Raw genomic sequence first — 23,184 nt, 5'->3', positions numbered from 1 at the left:
AGACAATTCTTTTTTTTTTTTTTAATATGTGTTTCTCTCTTTAAAATAAAATAAAAACCCCCAAATTTTACATTTCTGTCTCTTATCTGTCAGAGTCAGAGGACATGAAACCAAACACTGAATAACATAATTTATTATTGACTTGTTTGTGTGTCAGCTTTTTTTTAAAATAGTAAAAATTTAAAAGAGGAGTTTTGCCATTTGAAGACAATCTAGAAGAGTTAGATTTTCTTTCATTTGGATGAATGTGAACATGGTTGAAACTTGAGACATGAAATGGACTTGGTTTTTGAGGTTTGACACATTTGCCTTACGTGTAATTCACACACATGCACATGATTGAGACATTCCCCTGAACCTCACGCGCTTCCTAGTCATGAACACATGGCAAGGTAAACCCTCTCCCATTTCGTTTTCAACCACCATAACTAAACTTTAACTAATTCCACTTCCACAAGACCTAACTCAGAAGTGGGTCTCTACTCTCTAGAATAACAGTTAGCCACAGAGAATGCACGCTAACATGATAAAATTTATTTCATCAGAGGTTAACCTGTCCAAAGGCAACCACTTCCATGGGTCCATTGGAGTTTTTACAAGTTTCACAGACATAGTAAATAAAATATAGAGCAATGTCTTCAGGTCTCAAATTAATAACGGTGTCTCTCACACAACAAAGGTAGACCTACTCACAGATTTTTCTAGCACAAACCTTCAAAAATCTTTGGAGTTGAGCGTGTAAGTGGCTAGTTTTAATAAGAAGCATCTTGCGGGCTCAGCTGTTGTCATTGGAGAGCATCGCTTGAATCCATGTTGTGGCTTTGTATATCTTTTTCTTCTTTGGGGTCAGACCTGAAGGGAGAAAAAGAATGGACAGAAGTTAGCCCAGCACTTCCATAAAGATGCGTAAAAAAGAGAAAAAGATTAAATTAATTCAAGAATGTGGCAACATACGCTATCCGTCGAACAAATTGTCCACGGATTCGTGGCCGCTGTTCGGCTAGCTTTTTCCGGCTGTGGTATCGAACCTGGAAAGAGTAAAGGGAAATTCCAGAACATTGAAACAAGTCAAATTTATGTTAGCATATAAAACGTATGCACCTAGTAATAATGAGATCATGTCATTGACCTGAACATGAACAAGCATATCTTACAACGAAAATAAATTTTAGGAAGATATCTTCAGGGTAAATAAGGCAGAAAGAATTTGAAAAATTAGCTGAAATTTAAATATGCAGAATGGAGAGTAGAACATTAGGCCACAGAGAGATAACATCCATGGCAATAAGAATGGATCTGCTCAAGTGAAAATTTACATAATCCAAACGTTTTCACCAATCCAGGTGAAAAGCCAGATAACAGCGCTTGTCAATGGTAAACATAACCGAGGCATACGAAATTTTCATACAGGATATTATCATAATAGGATCAGACTCTTTCAAACAAGTAGATCTTATTAACAGCATCTTCCATCTTGGTGGGACTTCCATGAGCTATCAATCCAACTAGGAATTACAAGATGAGCAGCGCAGAAAAAAAATCCTTAATACTCAAATTGAAAAATTCTGCAGGCTACAAAGATTTCAGCATATAACAGATATATTATGGACAATGTAATTAGGAATAAATCACCTTCTTCTCAAAGCATCTTTCTTTTCTCTTCTGACGAAATTTTGTCAAGGCAGCCTCTCTCAATGCCATTCTTTCTTCATCTGCACCATTCCCAATGTTTTTCCTATCATTGCAACCTCCTCCATTGCTCCCACTTGCTACATTACCGTTTTCCACATTCATAGTTCTAACTGTCAAGGTGTTACTGCATGCATCCTGTCCATTGCTCCCATGATCACTCTCAGCAGCATTTCCATCTATGCCGAAATTTGCAGCATTACTTTCTGCTGGCCCACCAAAGACATTTGATGATACACATTGCTGGGCAGCCTTGGAGGAGCCTTTCATCGAGGGATCATCGTGACCTGACCGGAGATCTAGAGCAGCTTTGTGAGCGATGTGATTGTAATGATGAATTTGATAGTGATTTTGCTGGAGTTGTAATCCTTGTTCAGAGCATTCCACTTGTCCTTTAACAATTTCTGCATATTCTCCTTGGGCAGAAATTTTCTTTTGAGATGAAGTGATACTATTGTGCTGCACAGTTTGCAATGCGGAAGAATTAAAAGAGCCAATCCCTCTTGCAGATTCTGGCTTTTTGTCCAAAGTTTCAGGTTTGGTCCCAAGACATGCATTAGTGGAGGCCATGTCATTGGTGTTGTTGCTCCCATTAGACTGCTGATTTGGAGGAGTGCTGTTTGAATGAGATGGGAAGTTGTGTAATGTCTCTGCATTTGGTGCAGCTAAGCTATTGTCAAGTGGTGAACAGCTTCCAACATTTCCAGTTTGAGCCTGATAAAAAGCACAGATAAAATAAGGTTCGCACTAGGATAGAGGTTTGGAGCTGGACACTATTCTCCAGCAACCCTACTGGCATTTACTAGCCAACCAACTATTAAGTACTAAGAGTCACAGCATGTTTATCCTTTCTTAATCCTGTATGTGAGAACTATTATGATAATTTAGTTATTCTTTTACTATCCTGCTCCTTGTTGGTTAGACATAATTGCACATCATATCTGACACATATCAAGGAGTATAGCAATAACTACATAAGTCCACAAGATGACTGGAAATTGGGCAGAAATATGCATATGAAATACAAAAACCTTAGGATGTGTTTGTTTTATGTTTTCATTTTCAGTGTTTTCTGTTTTCAAAATTTTGTTAAGGAAAAAGAAAAAACAATGAAAACAATAAAATCCTGTTTTCTGTTTTCACCACCAGTTTTCTCTCCTTGAAGAGAGAATATGAAAACACAAACCAAATGCACCCTTAATTTCTCTCAAATATATATGGTTCCTGCTGTTTAAGGACCACAAAACATCACCTGGTTAGCAGAAGAAGCAGTATTATATCTGCAAAAGGAAAAAAGAGAAACACATTATTAAGTACTAACCAGTATAATACAGCAAATATTTATACTCATGAGTCATAAGGTAATCATGCTAGAAGATTTCCTCTTACTTTGAGAATGCCGACAGATCTGAATGTCTCAAAATATTGCATTCATCACTTGTGACAATTTTAGCATCTCTTGCTTCTCCAAGTCTTTTCAAAGTCAGTTCAAGGGAAGGATGCTGTTTAAAGGAACAACTTGCTTTAGTTTGTGAGAAACCAGAAAATCCATTTGGAGTATTCAAGTCTCTGCTTTCAGCCTGTGGACTGCTGCTATCAGTAACATCAACAACATTCATAGCCTGATTTTCCCGAGGCCTGTTTTTATCGCTGTTGAAATCCAGTTGTCCTTTTTCACAGACATTAATATGTCCCTTGTTGAGTTGCTTACCATCTACATCAGACATAATATCTATCCCTTTACCCGAAGGATTGCTAGACAACTCCTTGGGTGCATGCTCTAGTTGCACATTCAAAGTTATTCCCATAGCTAAATCTTTACCCATTGCAACATTATCTGTAAAGTGACCAAGAGGTTTATTTGGGTAAAGTATGCAAATTTAGATAGATATGTGATAAAATATATACTACCAATTCATACCAAAATGGTCAACCAGTTCATGGCACTCTTTTTCTGTTGCATGCATCCACCTACTACTAGCTTTTTCAGGCTTTGTATGCATCACTTCGGCACACATGCTATCAGGGGCATCAACCAATTGTTTATGAGGTGAAACTGGATAAGAACTGCCAACTTGAACTAGACACTTAGTCCATGAACTCTACATAAAATAGGAGTGTTACTATGATTTTTTGGGTAATTACATGAAAATTAAATCATTAAATAAGAACTCACAATTTACGAATCCCTAGAAAAAATATTACTTGTTTATTCATTTTAGAACAATCACCGACAAGTCATCAAAGAAGTCGTATTGACATATCAATATGAAATGTTATATCCACTTATGGAATTCAATATTTTATTTTTAGAGGAACTTATGAAACACCTAAGAGCATGCACCATGGCATCATATCCCTAGTGCCTCCAACATTTAGAGCATTAATCAATAGATTTTAGACAAAGAAATGATAAGTTATGGATAATAAGACAGTTCAATGACGCTTGTTGTAATGGCTAATGGACTTGATCAATGAAAGATACCCTGTATTCATGCCTTCTTTATTGATCACTCAGGTTAACTACCAAAAATAACAATTTAGACTCTTTGCTATGTTCGGGAGTTCAAAAAAGGGTGGAAGAGAGTCATCAATAATGGAATGCAATGGTCAGTTATTGGGGAAGGTAACAGTGGAAAAAAAGTATAATTGTTTTTTTTTCCTCCAATACTAACCCTTTTATATTATGGGTGTACTTTTTTATATGTACATTTAATAAGGGTGAAAGCTATGGTGTCCCCCCGGGGGGCCTTCCCCCAAAATTTGGTGGGTCTCTAAAACTCAATGTTTCAAGAGGGGGGGCACTCTCAACCCTCTCCCACCATCCCCACCAAATAAAACACTCCCATACACATTTGAAACAAAACTTGCCGCCCTTCCGCTGAAACTTTAAACCTGCTCAAATACATCCCATAATTTTGATCTGTCATAGTACATAGTTACAGACCTTCTACACCTATACAACTCCTCTAGAAACTTTAAACCCGTTTCCCAGGCACCAAAATTTACTACAATTGAATTTATCCAGTTCAATTCCTTTTCTCTTATTGTATATTTTGGCTCTCAACATGTCGGAGTGGGAAAGTCCTCTAAAAAAATAATGAGATTTTACACTAAATAGAGGCTAGATGTTTAATTTTATCCCATAAAACTTGTTTATCTGAAAAATTAACAATAAAGGTGCATAAATTGCACTAGAACCAAATGCTCTAAATAATGGCGTATATTGCACATTACCACATAGGGATTGGCATGCACACAAAGGGATAAGTTCAATTGTGGTATTGAGCTTGAGCATGTTATCATATAACATATAAATGGATCGGGATGCATTTTTGCAAGGTTTATCTTTTGTATTTAGCCTGTTTTTGGTTTCTTTGTACGAAACCTTATCCTCTTTTGCACTCTTTCCTTCTCTTGTAATAAAATTTCTGAATTATTTTTTTTTTCATGAATAAACAGGTATATTGAGACTGGATATTGCTATAGGTTTACCTTCAGATAGAAAAGTTTTTTCTTTCAAAACACATCTATTTAAGTATGAGAGTTGTCCAATACCTGAGTGCCACTTCCATTGTCACTTCCATCTCGAACAGTCAAGCCTCTACTTCCACAATCATTCTCATCACTGCTGTCAGTATTATTTTCTGAGGCATCGTTACTTCTTGTCTTGGCAGATTTTCTGTTATGTGTCCCACTTTCGCTCCCACTACCACTAGACTGAGGAGCATGTTAATCCAAGTTTAGAAGTGACAATCATTTTGACAAATAAACTTTGATATCTAAGTTATCAGTGAAAAGACCCACAGATGAATTATCTTGCCACAGAAATACGGTAAGCTACGTTAATTCATTACTGCTTCTTTATAAAGGAATAAATATATGTCTAGTAAATCCTTAGATCAGTTGACCATGATATTATTAAACGGTGAGCAGAATAGTTTGATATTCAAGCTCGTCAACATATGATCCATAATATAAACTGGAATTATGTGCAAATTAGATAGGTTTTACATGACAATATATCTACAGCTTTTTTGATACATCAATCTCTACATAAAAGAAATGTAAAGCATCTCACACTGTGGCATCTTCTCCAAACGTGCTGCCAGAGGTTTCTAAGTTCATTCCTCCGAATAGGTTTCACTAAAAAGTCAACTGCACCTTTTGACAAACACTTAAACGCTATGCCCATAGAATCTTGAGATGACATCACTGCATTTCAACGTGAATGGAAAACAAAACACCAGATGAAAAATAATTACTGAAAACACATACTTAAGTTTTGATATAAAGTATAAGTTTGGAATGGGACTTACTAATCACAGGAATATTTTTCAGTGTTTTGTGGTTCATGATCTTGCACAAAAGACCTATTCCAGATAAAATCGGTATAGCTACCTCTGTAAGGACAAGATCAATGTGATTTCCTGGATCTTCTAGGATTTTCCATGCTTGAAGACCATTGGAAACAGCAGTGACTGTAAATACCATAGATAAAGAAAATACCGTTTTAAGAATTATCACCTTCATTGTTCAAGCACTTTTCCTTAAAGAAAGAAAACTAAGCTTACATCAAGACCAAAATGTTAAACATGTTATGAAAACCACCCCAAGGCTTAAGTCTTTCCATTTATTAACAGTTTTTACATGCAAAAAAATTTATTGAAACTAATCCTTGCACTGGAAACTAGGGAGTATTATCCTCACATTTTAAATTTGAAACTAAGTACATTATGTATAGGCTATCAAGTTTCAACATAATATCCATAACTATCTCTCAGTTCACTAAGGAAACATGTAATACAGATCAGCACAGAGGTTAGATACCCATACTGAAATTTCCCACTGGGTCCGAAGCCAAGAATATGCAACTGCCAGAATAAAGTAAATTTATAAAGAATGCACAAGAATTGAAACTACCCAAAAAAGAGTTACAAGATTACTGACTTGTATGTCAGAAACTATACTTAACAGACTCTAAGCTATAAGTTGTTTTCTCAGGAGCTGATACTTAGCAGTTGAGCATCTGACTTCGGCAAAACAAAGCTAAAGACTATCAACTTTTTTCCCCTAGTAAAATTGGACTGGATAATAAAGTCATGTTTGTGTTGTTTTTGTGTCTCGATCATGTTGGAGTTACAAGTGGACAGAAATGCACTCCAGTGCCAAGGAACGATTAACCAGAAATAGGAACAGACAACATTAATACCTTCATAACTACAATTTCGTAAAAGAGCTCGGACAACATGGCGTGTTGAATCATCATCTTCCACCAGCAGAACTTTTATGGATCTTATAGGGAGAAATCTCTCCCAGCATATAACTGGTCCTTGAGGTGGTTGTTGCGAAATCTGCATGCTGTCATGGACTTGAATTTGTCCCCGCAACCCATTGTTTCCATCCCTGGTTTGTCTGTTAAATCTTGTGTTATCATCATTTGATGACCCAGAACCCAGCTCTCCATTAACTACTCCATTATTGAGCCTCTTATTGTCAAAAAACTTATGATTTTGTTCTGCCAGACCTCTTTTCCCAACATTATTGCTCATTGGACCACCCTATATCAACCACACTCAAAAAACATGGGTGAAGAATTAACAGGATTACACAAATGCAATACCCTCATCAATTCACCCATGGATTCTCCACATCCTAAGCACTTCAACTATCAACTTCTGCAAACATTAACTATAGTTATCAGTCAAGTCAAAACTTTATCAAACATCACAATTCTGAAGGACAGAATACCCTATACCTGGGGGTACTCCACCCAAGAGAGGCTCAAACAAAATAATACACGTATAAACACATCACACATATCACAAACAGTAGTATCAGCAGCTGCTAACAGAATATATAAAATAAAATCCTGAATTGACTATACAAACATAAATGTCCTTTGGAAGAAAGTTAACATAGAAGTTTAAAAAATTCATACCTCCAAACTCCAGCCCCCAGACAGAAACCAAAAGCCCAAAAACTAAAATTTCAAAGCAAATTTAATGAAATGGAACGACAACCTGTTCCTGCATCAAAGAACCCTCAAAGCTTCTGAGTCCTTACTCAGCACAAAGTTTTACTTTCCATTCATACGATACCCTGAGAAACGAATATAACAATTAAACTCACTTACCATTCCTACAGAAACTGCAGACGAAATCCGACATGACATGCATGCATAGTGAGACTGGTCACATATTATTTTACAGGGAGACATCAGCAGGGACTTCAGAAATTCAAACAGTCAATGGCATATTCATCAAGACAAAACATACCACAAGTTTCATAAACCATAATCTACAATACCTTCTTCTTTGTTTTCTCTTTCCCTTTCTTTTACTTTACAGTAATTTTTATCCACCTATTAACATGGAGCCGGATGCACTCCAAGGCAGGAAAATGGAAGATCCAACAATAGATTAATTAATAAATAATAGTAATAAATAGATTAATAATAACAACAACAACACAAGGACCACCAAAAATCTGACAAGCATCTTCTATCCTATGAAAGAAAACTATAAAACATTACACAAATTCAGATATAGCAATAAAGCTTCTATGTCTTAGTATCACAAATTCAGAATTACAATCTAAAATAAAATTTCTCTTCATTATTTTCTTTTTCCTTTTATGATTATTCTTTTCCATACACAAAAGCTAGCTAAGAATAAATCATAGTAAAGTGAATTACAGATGTGGCGTGACAGAACAGACCTTCAAAGCTTCACCGTGGAGAACCAAACCTCCATTTTCTCGCAAAGCTCGATTCAGCAACTTGGAAAAATCAAAGTTCCAAATCCAAATAGAAACAAAACAAAAATTAAATAATAGTCAAAGCTCCAAATCTAGTTTTAAATATCAAAAGACCGAAAATAAAAATTTAAAGAAATAAACAAATTCAGCAAGCAAGCGAGGTTCTAACATTTATCAGATGCAACAACCTCTCTTCCGTAAATTTTCTTCTTCCTTTTTTCTCCTCCTCCGTTATTCTGCGAAAACCGAAAAATGCTTTTGCGCTGTGTTTGTGTGTGGAAAAATACTTGACTGGCAGAGAAATAGCGAAGGCTTAAAAGTTTTTTTTTTTTTTTTTTTGCTTAGAGAGAGAAAGAGTGTTGAGAGAGAAAGAGAGAGAGAGAAAGAGAAGATATTATTCTGAGGGAAGGGAGGAGAGGTGATGAGGTGGACAAAATGAAGGCTTGAGTGGCTGGGGAAGTCCACGTAGGACGATGACGTGGCGGGTGTGAGAGGCATTAGATTGTGGAGTGAGGTGGAGAAAAATCAAAAGCTGAGAGAAGAGAGAAGAGAGAAGAGAGAAGAGAGAGGAGAGAGAGATGGAATCAAATGCGATCTTCCAGATCTGGAACCCACCACGTGGCTCACTCGTTTGGAGTATAAAGGTTCGCTCTTCAAACCCACAAGCCCCTCACTATGCACAAATAGATTATAGTTTCGGTGCCACCTTCTTCCAATAATAGTATACAATAACATGGGCCTCCAATTGGGCTTACCACCACACCAAAACAAAATGAGTCTGGTTAATTTTCTTATTTCTAGCTAATGTGTTTTGAAAAAAAGTAGAAACTCAAGGACAGTTAAATTCATGTAGAGTTGATAGTTAAAAATTGTTAGATAATAATTTAAGAGAAAAGGACAAATAGGTTTCTAATTTTTGGTCCCGCGGACGTTTTCATCTCTAACCATTGAAAAATACTTTTAAGTCCCTAACCTTCACAAAACTTGGACGGATCAGTTCCTGACGGAAACATTTGGACGGATCAATCCCTGACGGAGGCATTTAGACGGAGGGACTGATCCGTCCAAGTTTTGTGAAGGTCAGGAACTTAAGAGTATTTTTCAATGGTCAGGGATAAAAATGTCCGCAGGACAAAAGGTCAGGGACCTATTTGTCCTTTTCTCATAATTTAATTAAATCTATCAAATTATTTAATGATTCTCAGCTATCAACTTCACATGAAATTAACTGTACCTGAGTTTTCACCTTTCAAAAAACTAGACATTTCAGTATTTTTTATGCAGTAAAATAACAAATAAACTCCTAAAAATTTACATTTTCTTAAAAAAATATCAATAAAATCTTTTAAGATAACAGATATAGACACACTAATTTTAAATTAGCTCCTTATAATTAGGATAGAAGGTCTTAATTTGAATTAATTTATCCACGTTTGTTATCACTTTATTGATACTTTTTTCTTTAGAGATTAATATGTTCAAAATGTAAATTTTTCAAAATTTATTTGTCACTTTACTCTTTTTTATAATATAATTTAACTATGAAAAGTAACAAATAAGTTAGTATTTTTTTAGTTTTTATATTTTATAATATTAAAAAAATAGTTAATCTTATTAGCAAGTTATTTTTTAAACTTTTAGACTATTAATATAAAATATAATAAATACATTATTAAAATCTATTTAATTAGTAAGGATTTTTAACGATGAGTCATATTTTATTGATTTGATCATTATATTAGTGAAACTTGTTTATATTGAATTTTATCAAACCAAAGATCAATATTTGTAATTATTTATTTATTATTTTTTCAATTTTTAAACATTATAGATGAGCATTGTAGAGTTAATTGCAATTGCTTGTTTTGGAAAAAGTGTGGCAATTGTTTATATAGTATGTATTAAATATGTTTTAAGAATATATAATATTCTCTTTTAATAATTAAGGTGTTGTGTAATAGGAGAGACGAGACAAGGTTGATTGGATAAGGTGATCTTTGTTCTTATTATTAAAATAGTGTGTTTGGTAGTTAATTAGAAAATGACATAAATATATTTAATTTTAAATATATTTTTGTAAAGTATTATCCTTGTCTTGTCTCTTAATTGACTATCAAATAATCAAATATTAAAGATGTAATTATGAGTTGAAATTTTGGAGGCGGTAATGCTAGATATTAGAGATAAAAAAAAAAGGGTCAAAATTTATTTTATTTGTATTTATTAATAATTAATAAATACTAAATAAAATAAATTTGGCTAATTTTGTTTATTAAATATTTTTGTTTTAAAAAATAAATAAAATGAAAGACTCGACTGTGATATCAATAATTTTTTATCACAAAATAACAATATAAATATCAATCATGGAGCACTGCTTAAAAGGTATGAGAATGATGTTACCATGCTTCACATATTGGAGGATGAGAATGAGAAGTACATCTTTATACTTAGATGGTCCTGGGGAATTTGTGTTAATTGGAGGGGGGAAAAAGTTGTCAAAGTTAAAATTATTCTTCATGGATGCTAGTTTTGGATATTTGTTTGGTGTCACTATTTTATTAGTGTTTAAGAGGCTGGAGTTAACCTAAATGTTTAACTAGGTTAACTCAAAAAAAAAAAAAAAAGACTTTTAATTGAAGATAATTCAATAAATTGGTGGTGGAGGGGCTATGTCAATCTCACGCTTTTGATTTTTCGTGGGAAAGAGAAACGTGTATGATAATATGGTGTGAGAAGAGAGGTGTTTTATTTGGCTATGGGATGACACAAATTAGAGGCATCGATTTGTTTGCATTGTTTTGTTTTTTAAACAAACAATCACAAATTGGACGGTCCGATTTGTGATTTCAAAAATAAAAAAAATTTAATGTTGAAATCGGACCATCCATTTCTTATTTTAATAAATAAAAAAATAAAAAATACAAATCGGACCTTTCAATTTGGAGTTTAATTTTTTTCTTTAAACAAATCGGACCCTCCTATTTGTAATTTATTTTTTTTATCAAATAAATCGGACCGTCCAATTTGAATAAAACACCATATAAAAAAAACATCTAATATTCCAATAACAATATATTACACATATATTTAATCAATATAAAAAAAATTAGCCTGAATCTCACATCGATTGGAGAGAAAAATGAAAAAAAAAATAATTTATAGACGTATTTTAATGGGTGTGTGAAAAATTTTAATATTTTATATTATCAAAAATAAAATCCTGAGATTTGAAGTGTAAAACAGATAATATTCACAAAATGAATAGATAAAATTAGTATCCATATCGATATGCTAACGAAAACGTTAGACTCCATATTAAGAATAGTATTTGAAAGTTCGTTATTTTTACAGGAGATATAAATTTATTTGGTAATGTAATTTTTTGGTGGAGATTAAAAAGTTATGTATTTTTCTTTTCTTACAAAAACTGTTGTAAAAATAGAATACTAAAACAAAACTTTTTTTACACTTTTGATTTCGTCTTTATATTCATATTTTGTATCTATCTTTAATATGCATGTTACTATTTCTATCTGTATTTGTATCTCAAACTAAATCAATTTGTACGTAGACATAAATTACGGACTACGAGTTATTTATTTATTTATTTATTTATTGTCTTGTGAATATTATGTCTACACTTTGACATTGGATTTTTTACGTTCTTATTTACGAAGTGTTTGGTGATGATTGAGATGAATAAATATAACCTATGTAATTCTTTTAATTACAGGATGAGAATTCTACTTTGGAAAATTTGTATTGAAGATGGTCTAGTTAATTTTAGGTTTCATAATAATTAAAATTTAATTTTAATATACTGTCATGCTGTCAGTGTAAAATTATTGTATACGTATATTCAATCACATAATATCACATTAATAAAAATAATTATTTTTTATATTAACGACATAAATAGTCATCTAAAAAAAATTGTAATTCTACGACTATTTGTTAATGCATTTAAATGTTTAATCAATATTAATCTATAATTATATGTTTAAAAATGAATTCGTGATAATAATAATAATAATAATAATAATAATAATAATAAAAAAGGCTACCCTCTTTTTATTTTATTAAAAAAAAATACCTCCTTTGAAAATAGTAAAACATAAGATGACGTGAATGGTATCAGATAAAGGTATTCATAAGAACGATGAGAAAACATTTTTGGACCTTTTATATAAACTATGTAATATATACATATTCTAATAATATTCATTATTATTTTTCTCCCCCTGTGATTTCTGCAACCAATGATTTTATTATTTGTTGAAAAATATTTCCATATTACCATGCATGTTCATTCATGTGATATTCCTGGATGTAATGATTATATATGCAAGTTGCCAATGCAAATACTATTAATATTAATAAATGAATCATAGATATTTGCAACATGTTGTCTCCATATAGTTTCATGGCATATAATTAAGCCACGATGGTCCCCCACTATTGGCTTCTAAATGAGGTTAAACTCTCTAGCTAGTAGCATCTATATTAGTAAACCAAATAGAAGTTCTTTTAATATACCACTTTAAGATGTAATATTAGGGTTATAATAATGGAAGAATTTTAAGTGTACCGAAAACATCGATATTCTAATTATTTTAACCGTTGATTTAAATTATAAAAAAATATATAATATAGAAAGAGTTTTAAGTATATCGAAAACATCGGTGTTTTAGTTGTTTTAACCGTTGATCTGAATTATAAGAAATATATATAACATATATTAATTAAAATCAACGGTTAAAATAACTGAAATACTGGTGTTCTCGGTATACTTAAAATTTTTTCTATAATATATATTAATTGAAATCAACGGTTAAAACAATTAAAATACCGGTGTTTTCGGTACACTTAAAATTTTTCCTATAATAATCTCTTTAAACTAAAGATATTTCATGCGTTAACTTAGCCGAGTGATCAGTTTTTCATCCGTTTAAGTAAGTGTCAACAAATTTAAATTCTACTTTATACATATAGTAACTCATTGACTAACACGACTCTATTAAATAGGAATTTGAATTCTCTAAATTTTAAATTTTCACCTTAGAAAGTAAAATGTGATCTCTCACCCTTAAATAATTTCTCTATCATAAAACTTAAATCTGGAGCAGATTAATCCTTATCCTTTCAAATTGAGAGATATCCTAGACAAAAAAAATATATATTATATGCTCAACTCATCAAGGATTGCACTAATAATAATAATAATAATAATAATAATAATAATAATAATAATAATATACTCTTCAAAATATTTTAGTTATTTTTTCTAATTTTTTACTAAAAAAATTCAATGTAATTAAATGTCTTAAAATCATTTAAAAATAAAAATACTCAACTTTTTTATTTAAGAAGATTAGGAAGATAGTTTAATAAAATAAAGTTAGAGAAAATTATTCATTTTAAAAGAAACAAATTTCCTTGTCTACGTGAATGACATGCTATATAACTTCTTTTGCGTGGTAATTAGAACTACTGTCCATCTTCATTAAAATTGAAATATTTGAAAGTGATTTCTTATACTACAAATTAACAAAATTATGAATGAATTATTCCTAAAGGGTAGTTAATTAAAGAATGAGTGAGATATGAGTCACATGGAATTTAACACTAAAATTAAATAAAATATTTTTAAAAACTAATAACGAATTAATTTGATGTACTTATACTGTAAAATAATTTTACATAATTATTCAATAAAATTAATGCATTTAAATAATTTTTTATGTTGTGAATTTAAAAACTAATTTTTTTTATAATGCGATAATATACGATTAAATTTACATAGTATGAAAATTAAATTCAACTAATAATCACTACATCATTAAATTCAACCAATTAATATTTGAAAGTGATCATATTCAAATTTTAAAAAGTTGAGGAGAAGGTTAAATTAAATAGTCAAAGGTGGTGGACCATTACACCCTCGTGAAGGGATCTCCTTTTTTTTCTTTTTTTTTTTTTTTCAAATATGTCTTATTTTCTTTGTTTGTGCTGTTACTTTTTTCTTTATCATCATGTGCTGTGTACCTATCTACTTTGCTAGAAGAGAATATTGGTGTAATTCTTAAGATGCAACCAAAGAAACACCACAACCACAAATTTGATGCAACTTTCTTTCAGGGGATTCTGTATGGTTGCAAAGGTGGAAGATATGACCACAGAAAAAGCTAAGCTGAGCTACCTTGAGTGATGAACAGACAAATGAAACACAACCTTTTGATCTTGTACAAAGATATATCGAATAATAAAAATATTACGTGTACATTAAAAATCAGTTATTAAATTAGTAGATAAATATATACGTTATTTCATAAATTTTTAATATATATTTTATATTATATGTATAAATAATTAATTTAGTAATTATTTTTTGTGTACGTGTAACATGATTGATTTAATAATATTACTCTATAATTATGTCACATGAATTTTTAATTTAAATTATTTTATTTCTTATATATTTGTTCCTGTATATTCTGTTTCATATAACGAATCAGCAAAAATCAATTATTAGGATCATCTTTTCGGCGGACCAATACTAAAGAATAGAAAGATATACTTTAAAGATATAAAAAGGGAAAAAGTTAATTAAGGCAGGAGTTTAAGCAAGTCAGATTTATGTATTATCCATTAGGGTATCTTATGTGTCATTTCATTATTTAACTTCTTAAGAGAAATAATTCATTCATGATATAAAATAAATTTTTAGCTAATAAAGTAATTCACCGAGAAAACGTTCTTGTTAAGTGTTGCCGACATCACTCTTAATAGAAAAGTTCATTTATGTGTAAGCTTAAACATTTATGGGTATACTTTTCTCGCTTTAACTTAATTATTTAGAATAATATTATTTATTCACTATATACAATTATACATACATTAAATATGCAAAGTATTTTATGATGAGGTTGCTATATATATATATATATGTGTGTGTGTGTGTGTGTGTGTGTGTGTGTGTGTGTGTACGCACTTATAATATGTATTTTCAACGTATAAATAAAATTATATTATTCAATAGTTCAAGGATGGTTCACAAATAAATAAATTTATATATAATATAAATATAGACAAACTAAACAAAAAGAAATGATGAAGGAATAATAATTGAAGTGGAAATGAAAAATAATATCAAGACATCGTTGGTCACTTCTTCGTACATAAACTTTTTGTTTTCCCAAATAAAATTGCTTCTCTTTAATATTGTAGTTTTGTTTAGATATTATTGTAATTATAATAAGGGGAAACTAGGGCCGGAAACTTTGTTATTCATATTCGGTGTCTGATTTTGCTGGGAATAAATATTTTTTTTTTCAACAAAGAAAAAGTAAATTTTTACATAGTTTTATCTTGTATGATCTCTGAAATTTTTCTTTTGTTATATGTCATGTTTGAGTCTCATTTTTTAGAATTAATGTGAAGAATTATACCTGACTAAATCACTTGGGAAAATATATTCTATTTATTTGTTTATTTATTTCGAGAAAAAAAAAACGTGGCTTTTAAAAAGGCACTTTTCTCACCCACTTTACCAGTTTCATGCATTAGAATCTTTCTAGGATGTTATATTACTTTTATCATCATACACTTGTAGTTGTAGAACGATGTTAATATGTGCTTAGCTAATAAGTGTTTCTCTTCTGGAAAAAGAGACAGAAAGAGCATACATAGCTTTAATTTTCACAATATTTAGATTAGGTCTTAAGTGACACATATTTTCTCATTGGGGAATGCTAGGGGGACAATGACTTTGGTGAACAATATGAACAACCACCAATCAAATAAAAACACACTACATCTCCAATTTAACCCTCTAAATTTTAATATTAAAATAACCATCCGTACACTAGTAAAATAAACATCCGATATATCTATTGTTTACATTGTTTAATATTTTCATTGTTCACCTATACTTTTCCTTTCTCATTTAGTCATTTTAGATGTGTTTGTTTCAAGCTTGAACTTTTCTTTTGATAAAAATGAGCTTTTTTGTCTAATAAATAAAAGAGAAATAGAGCTTTCACATATTTTAATAAATCTTATACAATATTTAGATGTTAAAAAAAAAAAAAGAAAAAGCCAAATAAAATATCTTCTAATAAAATTAGTTTTCAGCTTTTATTCAACTATATTAAAAATAAATTATATATTTTTTGAAAATAAAAATTACACACAATGTACATAATTGTAGTGCAAAATTACTTCAAGATAACATCTTCAACTATATTAATAATGTTATATTGTTATGTAATTATAGCTTTTGTTAAATAATTTTAAATTATTATATCTAACCGGTGAACATGCATTAAGAAAAACTATTATAAATAAATAAATAAATTCGAGAGCTAAATGACATTCAATGGTTAATTCATATAAGTCATGTTCCCATGTTTTAATTTATATAATAATGGTCCTTAATAATGTACTCCTACATAAATCATAACCTCTGTGCTTAAAGTAACTGAATTGAACAATTAAGTTATAAACTAATGTATGCTTGAGAATCAAAATGAAATTAGATCTACACCAAACATAAAAGAATGAATGATTAGCAGCTCAATAAAGCTGTAGTGAGCTTAAATAGTTAAATGCTCGGTATAACTGAGATTTAAAAAAGTAATATAAAAGAAAGTTACCTGAACACAATTGAGACAGTTTTAAGGTCTAGCCTAAAACGTCTCTTAATCACCGATTAAAAAAAAAATCCTTCAAGTTTCAATAATCATATCTTAATTTTTAAATAATATAACTCGTATATAAAACAACAATTTCACTTAACGGATTATGATTTCTGATTTTAAGAAAAGAGCATTTCAGAGGCTTAAGCTAAAGAATTAATTATAAGAATTTATTTTGATACAACAATAGTAAAAAAGAATTTTAAACATGCATCTAATTATATATCATCCAAAGATACACATATAATCAAATGACTGTAAAATAATTTACGGTCTTGCATAAAAATATATGGCTTAACCGATGAAATCACAGACGAAAATTCAAAGTGTGGCATTTAGGTCTACAATTACAGCAATTAAATCACTTCTCAGCAAATAAACGGTCAGATTTATTTTAGAAAACCAATGTATAAATAAATTCGAGAGACAAATTATTATATCACAATCAACTTCAGAGTTAATTTCTTATTTATAAGTAAGACTAACAATAGAACCAGTTTAATTATATCATCAAATCAAAATGTAAAACATATATACAAAAGATTTCAAACTTTTCAACTTAACCAAGTGAAAAGACAGACAAAAAACAAAACCAGCGTTATAAGCAATTAAGCACTGAAACACCACTATATTGTGGGCTTGTGGCTTATCTTAAAGCAACTTTGCATGCTGCTATATATGGATTTATATTTTATACAATGCTAAGCCAAAGACAAAGGCCTTAAAGGCATATGCGCCTTCCATTTATGTATACCAAACCAACAATGCTAAGCTGGTACTAGAATCCCCCCAAGGAAAAAACAGAAACAAAAACACTTACTTTATCACTTGTCCTCCGAGGACAACGGAGCTGGGAGGATTCATCTTCTAACCACTCTTCCTTGACTAGTAACTACAGGTTACTAGAATCACATACACCACTAAGAAACATTTTCATAACATGTTTCATTGAATCAAACCACTTTTTGCACCCAACTCTGAACATGTATTATGGAAGTCCATAGAATTGAAAAGATAAAAAGGAAAATGACCATCTTGCTTACTGATTTATTCAAGCATCTGATCCTGGCTGAAGTTCAGAGACTCTTGCCATATGAGCTCCTTTATATCTTCTTCATTCAGACTTGTCTGTTCAAAATCAAAGATGAATGGACTCGGGCAAGTGGGCTCCTCATTGATCTCATGAAGGCTTGCCAAATATGGGTGATTCAGTGCTTCCTCAACTATAAAACCATATAATATTAGTTAAAATGGAAGGAAGAAATGAGTGACGATGATAAAATAAGGATTGAATAACATACCAGTTATGCGTTTTGAGGGATCAAAGACCAACATTTTCTCAGCAAGATCAATTGCCAATGGAGACACATCAGGAAACCTCAGCGCAAATGGCTGCTTTTCTACATGTGGGAGCTGCTTAACATATTTCTTTGCATTCTCACTTCTGAGGAATCCAAGATCCGATTCATCTGGTGAACCTAGTAACTGTTTTGGGACAAAATTGTGAGGACTTAGCTCATCAAGATTTCACCATTTGCAATTTTGCAAAACTAAGTTATTCTAAAAAATTTCAAGTATTGAAGACACGGACAAATACCTCAGTTATAAGTGCCAACTGCTGAACATAATCTTTACCAGGAAACAAAGGCTCCCTTCTAATTATTTCCATCAAAATACATCCAACAGACCAGATATCAATCGCTGCAGTATATTCTGAACAGTTCAATAGCAATTCAGGGGCTCTGTACCAACGAGTGACAACATATTCTGTCATAAAATCTGTCTCAGATGTTGTTCTGGCAAGCCCAAAGTCACATATTTTGAGATCACAGTTTGCATTGAGAAGTAAATTGCTTGGCTTTAGATCTCGGTGCAAAACATTGGCAGAGTGTACATACTTTAATCCTCTCAAGAGCTGGTATAAGAAATACTGCAATGACATTCAACACATTGCTTTAGCTTTATCCCCCTTAACAATTTCTTAGTAACAAATCGAATCTACAATGATCAAAGATTCAACGAACAACGAATGAATTTGAATTTGTAAGCTACTAATTCCATATGAGCTTCCAGTTCAAATATCAAATACCAAATCATAATATAAATCTGCAAACAACCATAAATGATATTACAAACCGAGATAACTACATGACAATTTTAACTGTTTGTCTATTTGAGATTAGCAATTTAGCATCAACTTTCTGTTACTAAAATGTCTCTAATATCGCTTAGGAAGTTAGGTTGAATAAACAAATGAGAAGAAATATTTTGTTCTGTTCTCACTTTCTTAGACAAGGTTATATAACATTTACTAAAACAACTCCCAAACTTCAAAATCCTTTCACAAAACTCCCATATCATTCCTCTTCTCAAACAAAAAACAAGGCTTTTTCATCACAGCACAATCAAAATCCTTTTTCCCTTCACAAAAACACCCACATCAACTCTAAAGCACATTTCTACATTCAACAACTTCTGTCCCCATTTTTTTTCACATAAACATCACACTTACAAGTCAAGGAAAATACACTCAATGTCAAGCACAACACAATCAAGGCATGTGATGATAGTTTGGCAATCAATACTCTCTTTTGGAAACGAAGCAATTCAAGTACTGTGTACACATAATTGGAGTGATTGATATTGATCCAAGCTACAAGCTCTGTGTGCTGAGCCATTGCCACGTTCACGCTATAACTTAATTACATTCATTTCCTTCACACAGTCACAGAGACAACGAATCGAACGAAGTACCTGGCAGTGATCATCAGTGAGAGGCTGGTTAGACTGAATAATCTGATGGAGATCAGTGTCCATCAGCTCATAAACTATGTACACATCATTGAACTTTTCCCTCTCCGCTGGCCTTATTATATCCTTTATCTTAATCACCTACACACACCAAAAACTTCAAAACCAAAACCTAATCAAAAACTGATTAGAGAAAAATGAAATTGATTACATTATCATGGTCCATGTGACAGAGGAGCTTGATTTCCCGGAGAGTCCTCTTGGCATCGATCCGGTTGTCAAAGGCATTCCCGATCTTCTTGATGGCAACACCTTCTTTGGTCTCCGAATTCGTCGCGCAGCTGAAAGAGAAAGAAGATGAGGGAAAATTGAATGAAATTGAAAAGAGAGAGAGAGAGAGTTGAAGAGAGATACCAAACGACGCCGTAAGCGCCACGACCAACGGGTTGAATGGGAGGAACGTAGTGAGCATAAACGTCGAACAAGTTTCCAAGAATGTTGTAGCGAACGTATTTGGAATCAAGTGCGATATCGCCGTTTTGGTTTTCCTTTTCCATTTGCATTTGCTTCTAAGATTCTTGCTTCCTTGATTTGTGAGTGGACAAGGCTTTTACGAAGCTCATCGTCATGTTGGTGGGGTTTGCTTTTTTCCTCTCCAATTTCAAATTCATTCAATTCAATTTTCAAATGTGAACGGGGGATTATGTTATCTATCCGTTATTTTTTAGGAAAAGTGTAGAGAGGCAGCAACTTTGTTAAATTCTGACCAACATGTAACTAGCAAAAAAAAAAGTGAGCCATTGGATGAAATCTCACACCAATCTCATACCATTAAAATCATTATTGATGGCTATTTGATGGCTACAAATCACAAAAATTGTTGATCCCCTAACATTCCTCTATTATTTATTCATAATAATATAATGGTAAATAATATAGTGACTAAAAGATGATGATTACTTACTAAAAAAAAGTTAAATATCAATATTTAATTTAAAAGATATAAAAATAAATAATTTTTAAAAAATCAAAATTTAGTATAAAAGATAAGTTAGACAAAATTTAAGTACCAATTAATAAATATCATAAAATTGACTTAATATAATATATTTAAAAATTTGTATATATTTATACACATAATTTTCTTATTTTTTTAACTAAATTATTAACTACTAAAATAACTAAATATGTTATAATTTTTGTTAGCATTTAAAACAAAAATTGTAAATCTCTTTGGAAATGTGTGTGACTTCTTTTTTTTTTTTTTTTTGGGTCCAGCTAGTCAGATACGTCAAATATCTGTATGTCTAAATAGTCACATATCCAATTATTAAAGTTTGGGCCCAAAGGTAAGCCCAATTGAGAGGGCCTTAAGAGGCTAAGAGGAAAAACAAAACGAAACAAAAGCCTGTTTATCTTTCTCAAGGTTTGTGATCTCTGACCCAGAAATAAAAAATGCTGGTGCTTAGCAGGATAAGAGGAATGGATTCTCTCAATTGTTAAAAAAAATAAGAGTGTAAAGTGTGATCTCTAATCCTTTATTGTTCTTTCTCATATTTATTTTTGGTCCTACTTATAAAATTAATGGTAAGAGATCACACTTTACTTTCAATTGTTAAAAAAAAAATTGAGAGGATTCATTTCTCAGGATAGGTAGTCAGTCTTGATTGCAAAAATATCTTTAAAAAACTAAAATGATAAAAATTTTATAAAACCAACTTAGTTGGTGGAATAGCCACTTTACTCGTCTGCTTAAATAAATGTTGAGGTTCGATTCTAAATTCAGATTAGCGATAAATTAATTTTTGACCTGTCATATTAAAAAATATTATGAACAGCCCAAAAATTGAATCCGAATCAACTATTAAGATAAAACTTAAAAGAGTTAAAATTTAAAATAAGATAACTTCTAGACTTGGAATAAATTTGATATACATCAACTGTCTTTTTCTCTCATATCAATTATATATATTAATATGTGGTTGGCTAATAAATTGTTATATTAAAAAAATAAGATTCAAATTTTTTATTCTTGTTTAAGTGAATAAATAAACTCATGATTTGACAATTTTTGTTTCTTCTTATTTTGATTTGTAAATAAACATTGAAATGTGACCTCTCACCCATTTGTTAGGCACCACATGCACTAAATAACGCGCAAATTGCTCATAAGTCTTACTTGCCTGATTTATCAAACCAGTATTCAGAAATTTGATCTATGAATAAGCACTTTCCTTGCTGCGAAAGGAACTGAATAATAACTAGAAGTACATCAAGAAGAAGAGGAGAGGATGTGATGATTGATGAGCACGTGAAGTAGGACTACTTGAATCTTAATTCAATTATTCTATAATTCAAGCTTTTAATTTGCATTATGTGCTAGTTGACGCACGCCTACACATTAAATTCTAGAAATTCTCTCCATATGGGTCAAAGGCAAAATTCAAATATCTATTTTTTTGTTGTCTAAAAATTAAAATATTTATGTCTTCAACTTAACACGATGATGTCAACTTTAATAAATTTCCAATGCATTGAATAATGGACAATGATAGATATTGTATGAAGAGTCTAGGGTGAAGTATTCTCAACATTGTCAAGGAGTAATAAATATATGTTGTGTTTAGAAAAAAAAAATTCCAATGCATTGAATAATGTATCAAACTTTTTTAAAAATTTTTGTTCACTGTATATTTGCTCTTGATAAAAAAAAAGTAAATAAAAAATTTAAGGAAGTTGTTAAGAAAAATACTTGTTGAAATTTTTTATATGCATGCATTACCTTCATAGTTTTGAAGAAATTATTAACTTTGAAATAAGTAAACAATCAAATGGTAATAGGTACATAGTCATATAGACAGAATTAAGAAGAGATAATATTACACTATCAGAAAATAAGGGGATTTGTTAGAGATGATTGTCGACGGATACATAAAAGTGACAAAATCAGACCGTGTCTCAAGTTTGGTACTAGGATGCACATGAATCGGGTGAAGTCGAGTTTGATGTGATCCAGTCTCGATTCGAAACATACGTCGGGTCAATTTATTAGACTCAAATCCGATCTTAGACCCGATGAAACCAACACACTTTTTGGCGACTAGGGGTGTGCATGGGTCGAGTGAAACCGGGTTTGATGTGACCCAAACCCGGCCTGAAATATATACCGGGTCTATTTATTAGACCCGAACCCGGCCCTAGACCCGATGAAACCTATACACTTTCGGGCCATAATTATACCGGGTAAAAACCGGGTGAAAACCGGGCCGTTAACATTACATTACCT

At 31.4% G+C, this 23,184-nt stretch overlaps 2 protein-coding genes across 21 annotated transcripts; both read right to left on the bottom strand.

The window, feature by feature from the left end:
- Window positions 1-517: 517 nt before the first annotated feature.
- LOC107629161 (two-component response regulator-like PRR37) lies at window positions 518-9,138 on the bottom strand. Of its 20 annotated transcripts, none has more exons than XM_088509874.1 (15): window positions 8,618-8,853; window positions 8,387-8,469; window positions 7,999-8,076; window positions 7,826-7,918; window positions 7,631-7,718; window positions 6,902-7,367; window positions 6,009-6,170; window positions 5,771-5,904; window positions 5,248-5,409; window positions 3,611-3,791; window positions 3,079-3,526; window positions 2,942-2,969; window positions 1,633-2,403; window positions 955-1,028; window positions 518-852 (listed from the first exon to the last, which is right to left on the bottom strand). In XM_088509874.1, exons 6-15 carry the CDS (start codon window positions 7,239-7,241, stop codon window positions 786-788), a joined length of 2,367 nt encoding a protein of 788 aa, XP_088366000.1. In that variant the 5' UTR covers window positions 7,242-7,367; window positions 7,631-7,718; window positions 7,826-7,918; window positions 7,999-8,076; window positions 8,387-8,469; window positions 8,618-8,853; the 3' UTR covers window positions 518-785. The 20 variants fall into 20 exon arrangements, with proteins under 20 accessions (XP_088366000.1, XP_088366001.1, XP_088366004.1 ...); XM_088509875.1 differs by having other exon boundaries at window positions 7,826-7,879; XM_088509878.1 differs by having other exon boundaries at window positions 7,999-8,053; window positions 8,410-8,469.
- An 8,437-nt stretch (window positions 9,139-17,575) lies between these two features.
- ATMPK13 (Protein kinase superfamily protein) lies at window positions 17,576-20,617 on the bottom strand. Its single transcript, XM_016331874.3, has 6 exons — window positions 20,313-20,617; window positions 20,110-20,239; window positions 19,902-20,039; window positions 18,745-19,077; window positions 18,449-18,632; window positions 17,576-18,370 (listed from the first exon to the last, which is right to left on the bottom strand). The coding sequence occupies exons 1-6, from the start codon at window positions 20,459-20,461 to the stop codon at window positions 18,195-18,197; spliced, it is 1,110 nt and encodes a 369-aa protein (XP_016187360.1). The 5' UTR covers window positions 20,462-20,617; the 3' UTR covers window positions 17,576-18,194.
- Window positions 20,618-23,184: the final 2,567 nt, after the last annotated feature.

Source organism: Arachis ipaensis, chromosome B3 (assembly GCF_059453495.1).
Source record: "Arachis ipaensis isolate K30076 ecotype BB chromosome B3, ASM5945349v1, whole genome shotgun sequence".
In the NCBI taxonomy this organism is placed as follows: domain Eukaryota; kingdom Viridiplantae; phylum Streptophyta; class Magnoliopsida; order Fabales; family Fabaceae; genus Arachis; species Arachis ipaensis.
The sequence above is the reverse complement of the archived record's forward strand: the minus strand, read 5'-3'. Positions and strand labels throughout refer to the sequence as shown.

Excerpts from the sequence above, each read along its gene's own strand:
- LOC107629161 (XM_088509876.1), bottom strand. The coding sequence starts at position 7,241 with ATGAGCAATAATGTTGGGAAAAGAGGTCTGGCAGAACAAAATCATAAG. Across the intron at positions 3,527-3,610 it reads TGAACTGGTTGACCATTTTG|ATAATGTTGCAATGGGTAAA; the intron begins GTATGAATTGGT and ends GTCACTTTACAG. Across the intron at positions 853-954 it reads CAATTTGTTCGACGGATAGC|GTCTGACCCCAAAGAAGAAA; the intron begins GTATGTTGCCAC and ends TTCTCCCTTCAG.
- ATMPK13 (XM_016331874.3), bottom strand. The coding sequence starts at position 20,461 with ATGCAAATGGAAAAGGAAAACCAAAACGGCGATATCGCACTTGATTCC. Across the intron at positions 20,040-20,109 it reads GTCACATGGACCATGATAAT|GTGATTAAGATAAAGGATAT; the intron begins GTAATCAATTTC and ends TGGTGTGTGTAG. Across the intron at positions 19,078-19,901 it reads TCACTGATGATCACTGCCAG|TATTTCTTATACCAGCTCTT; the intron begins GTACTTCGTTCG and ends ATGTCATTGCAG.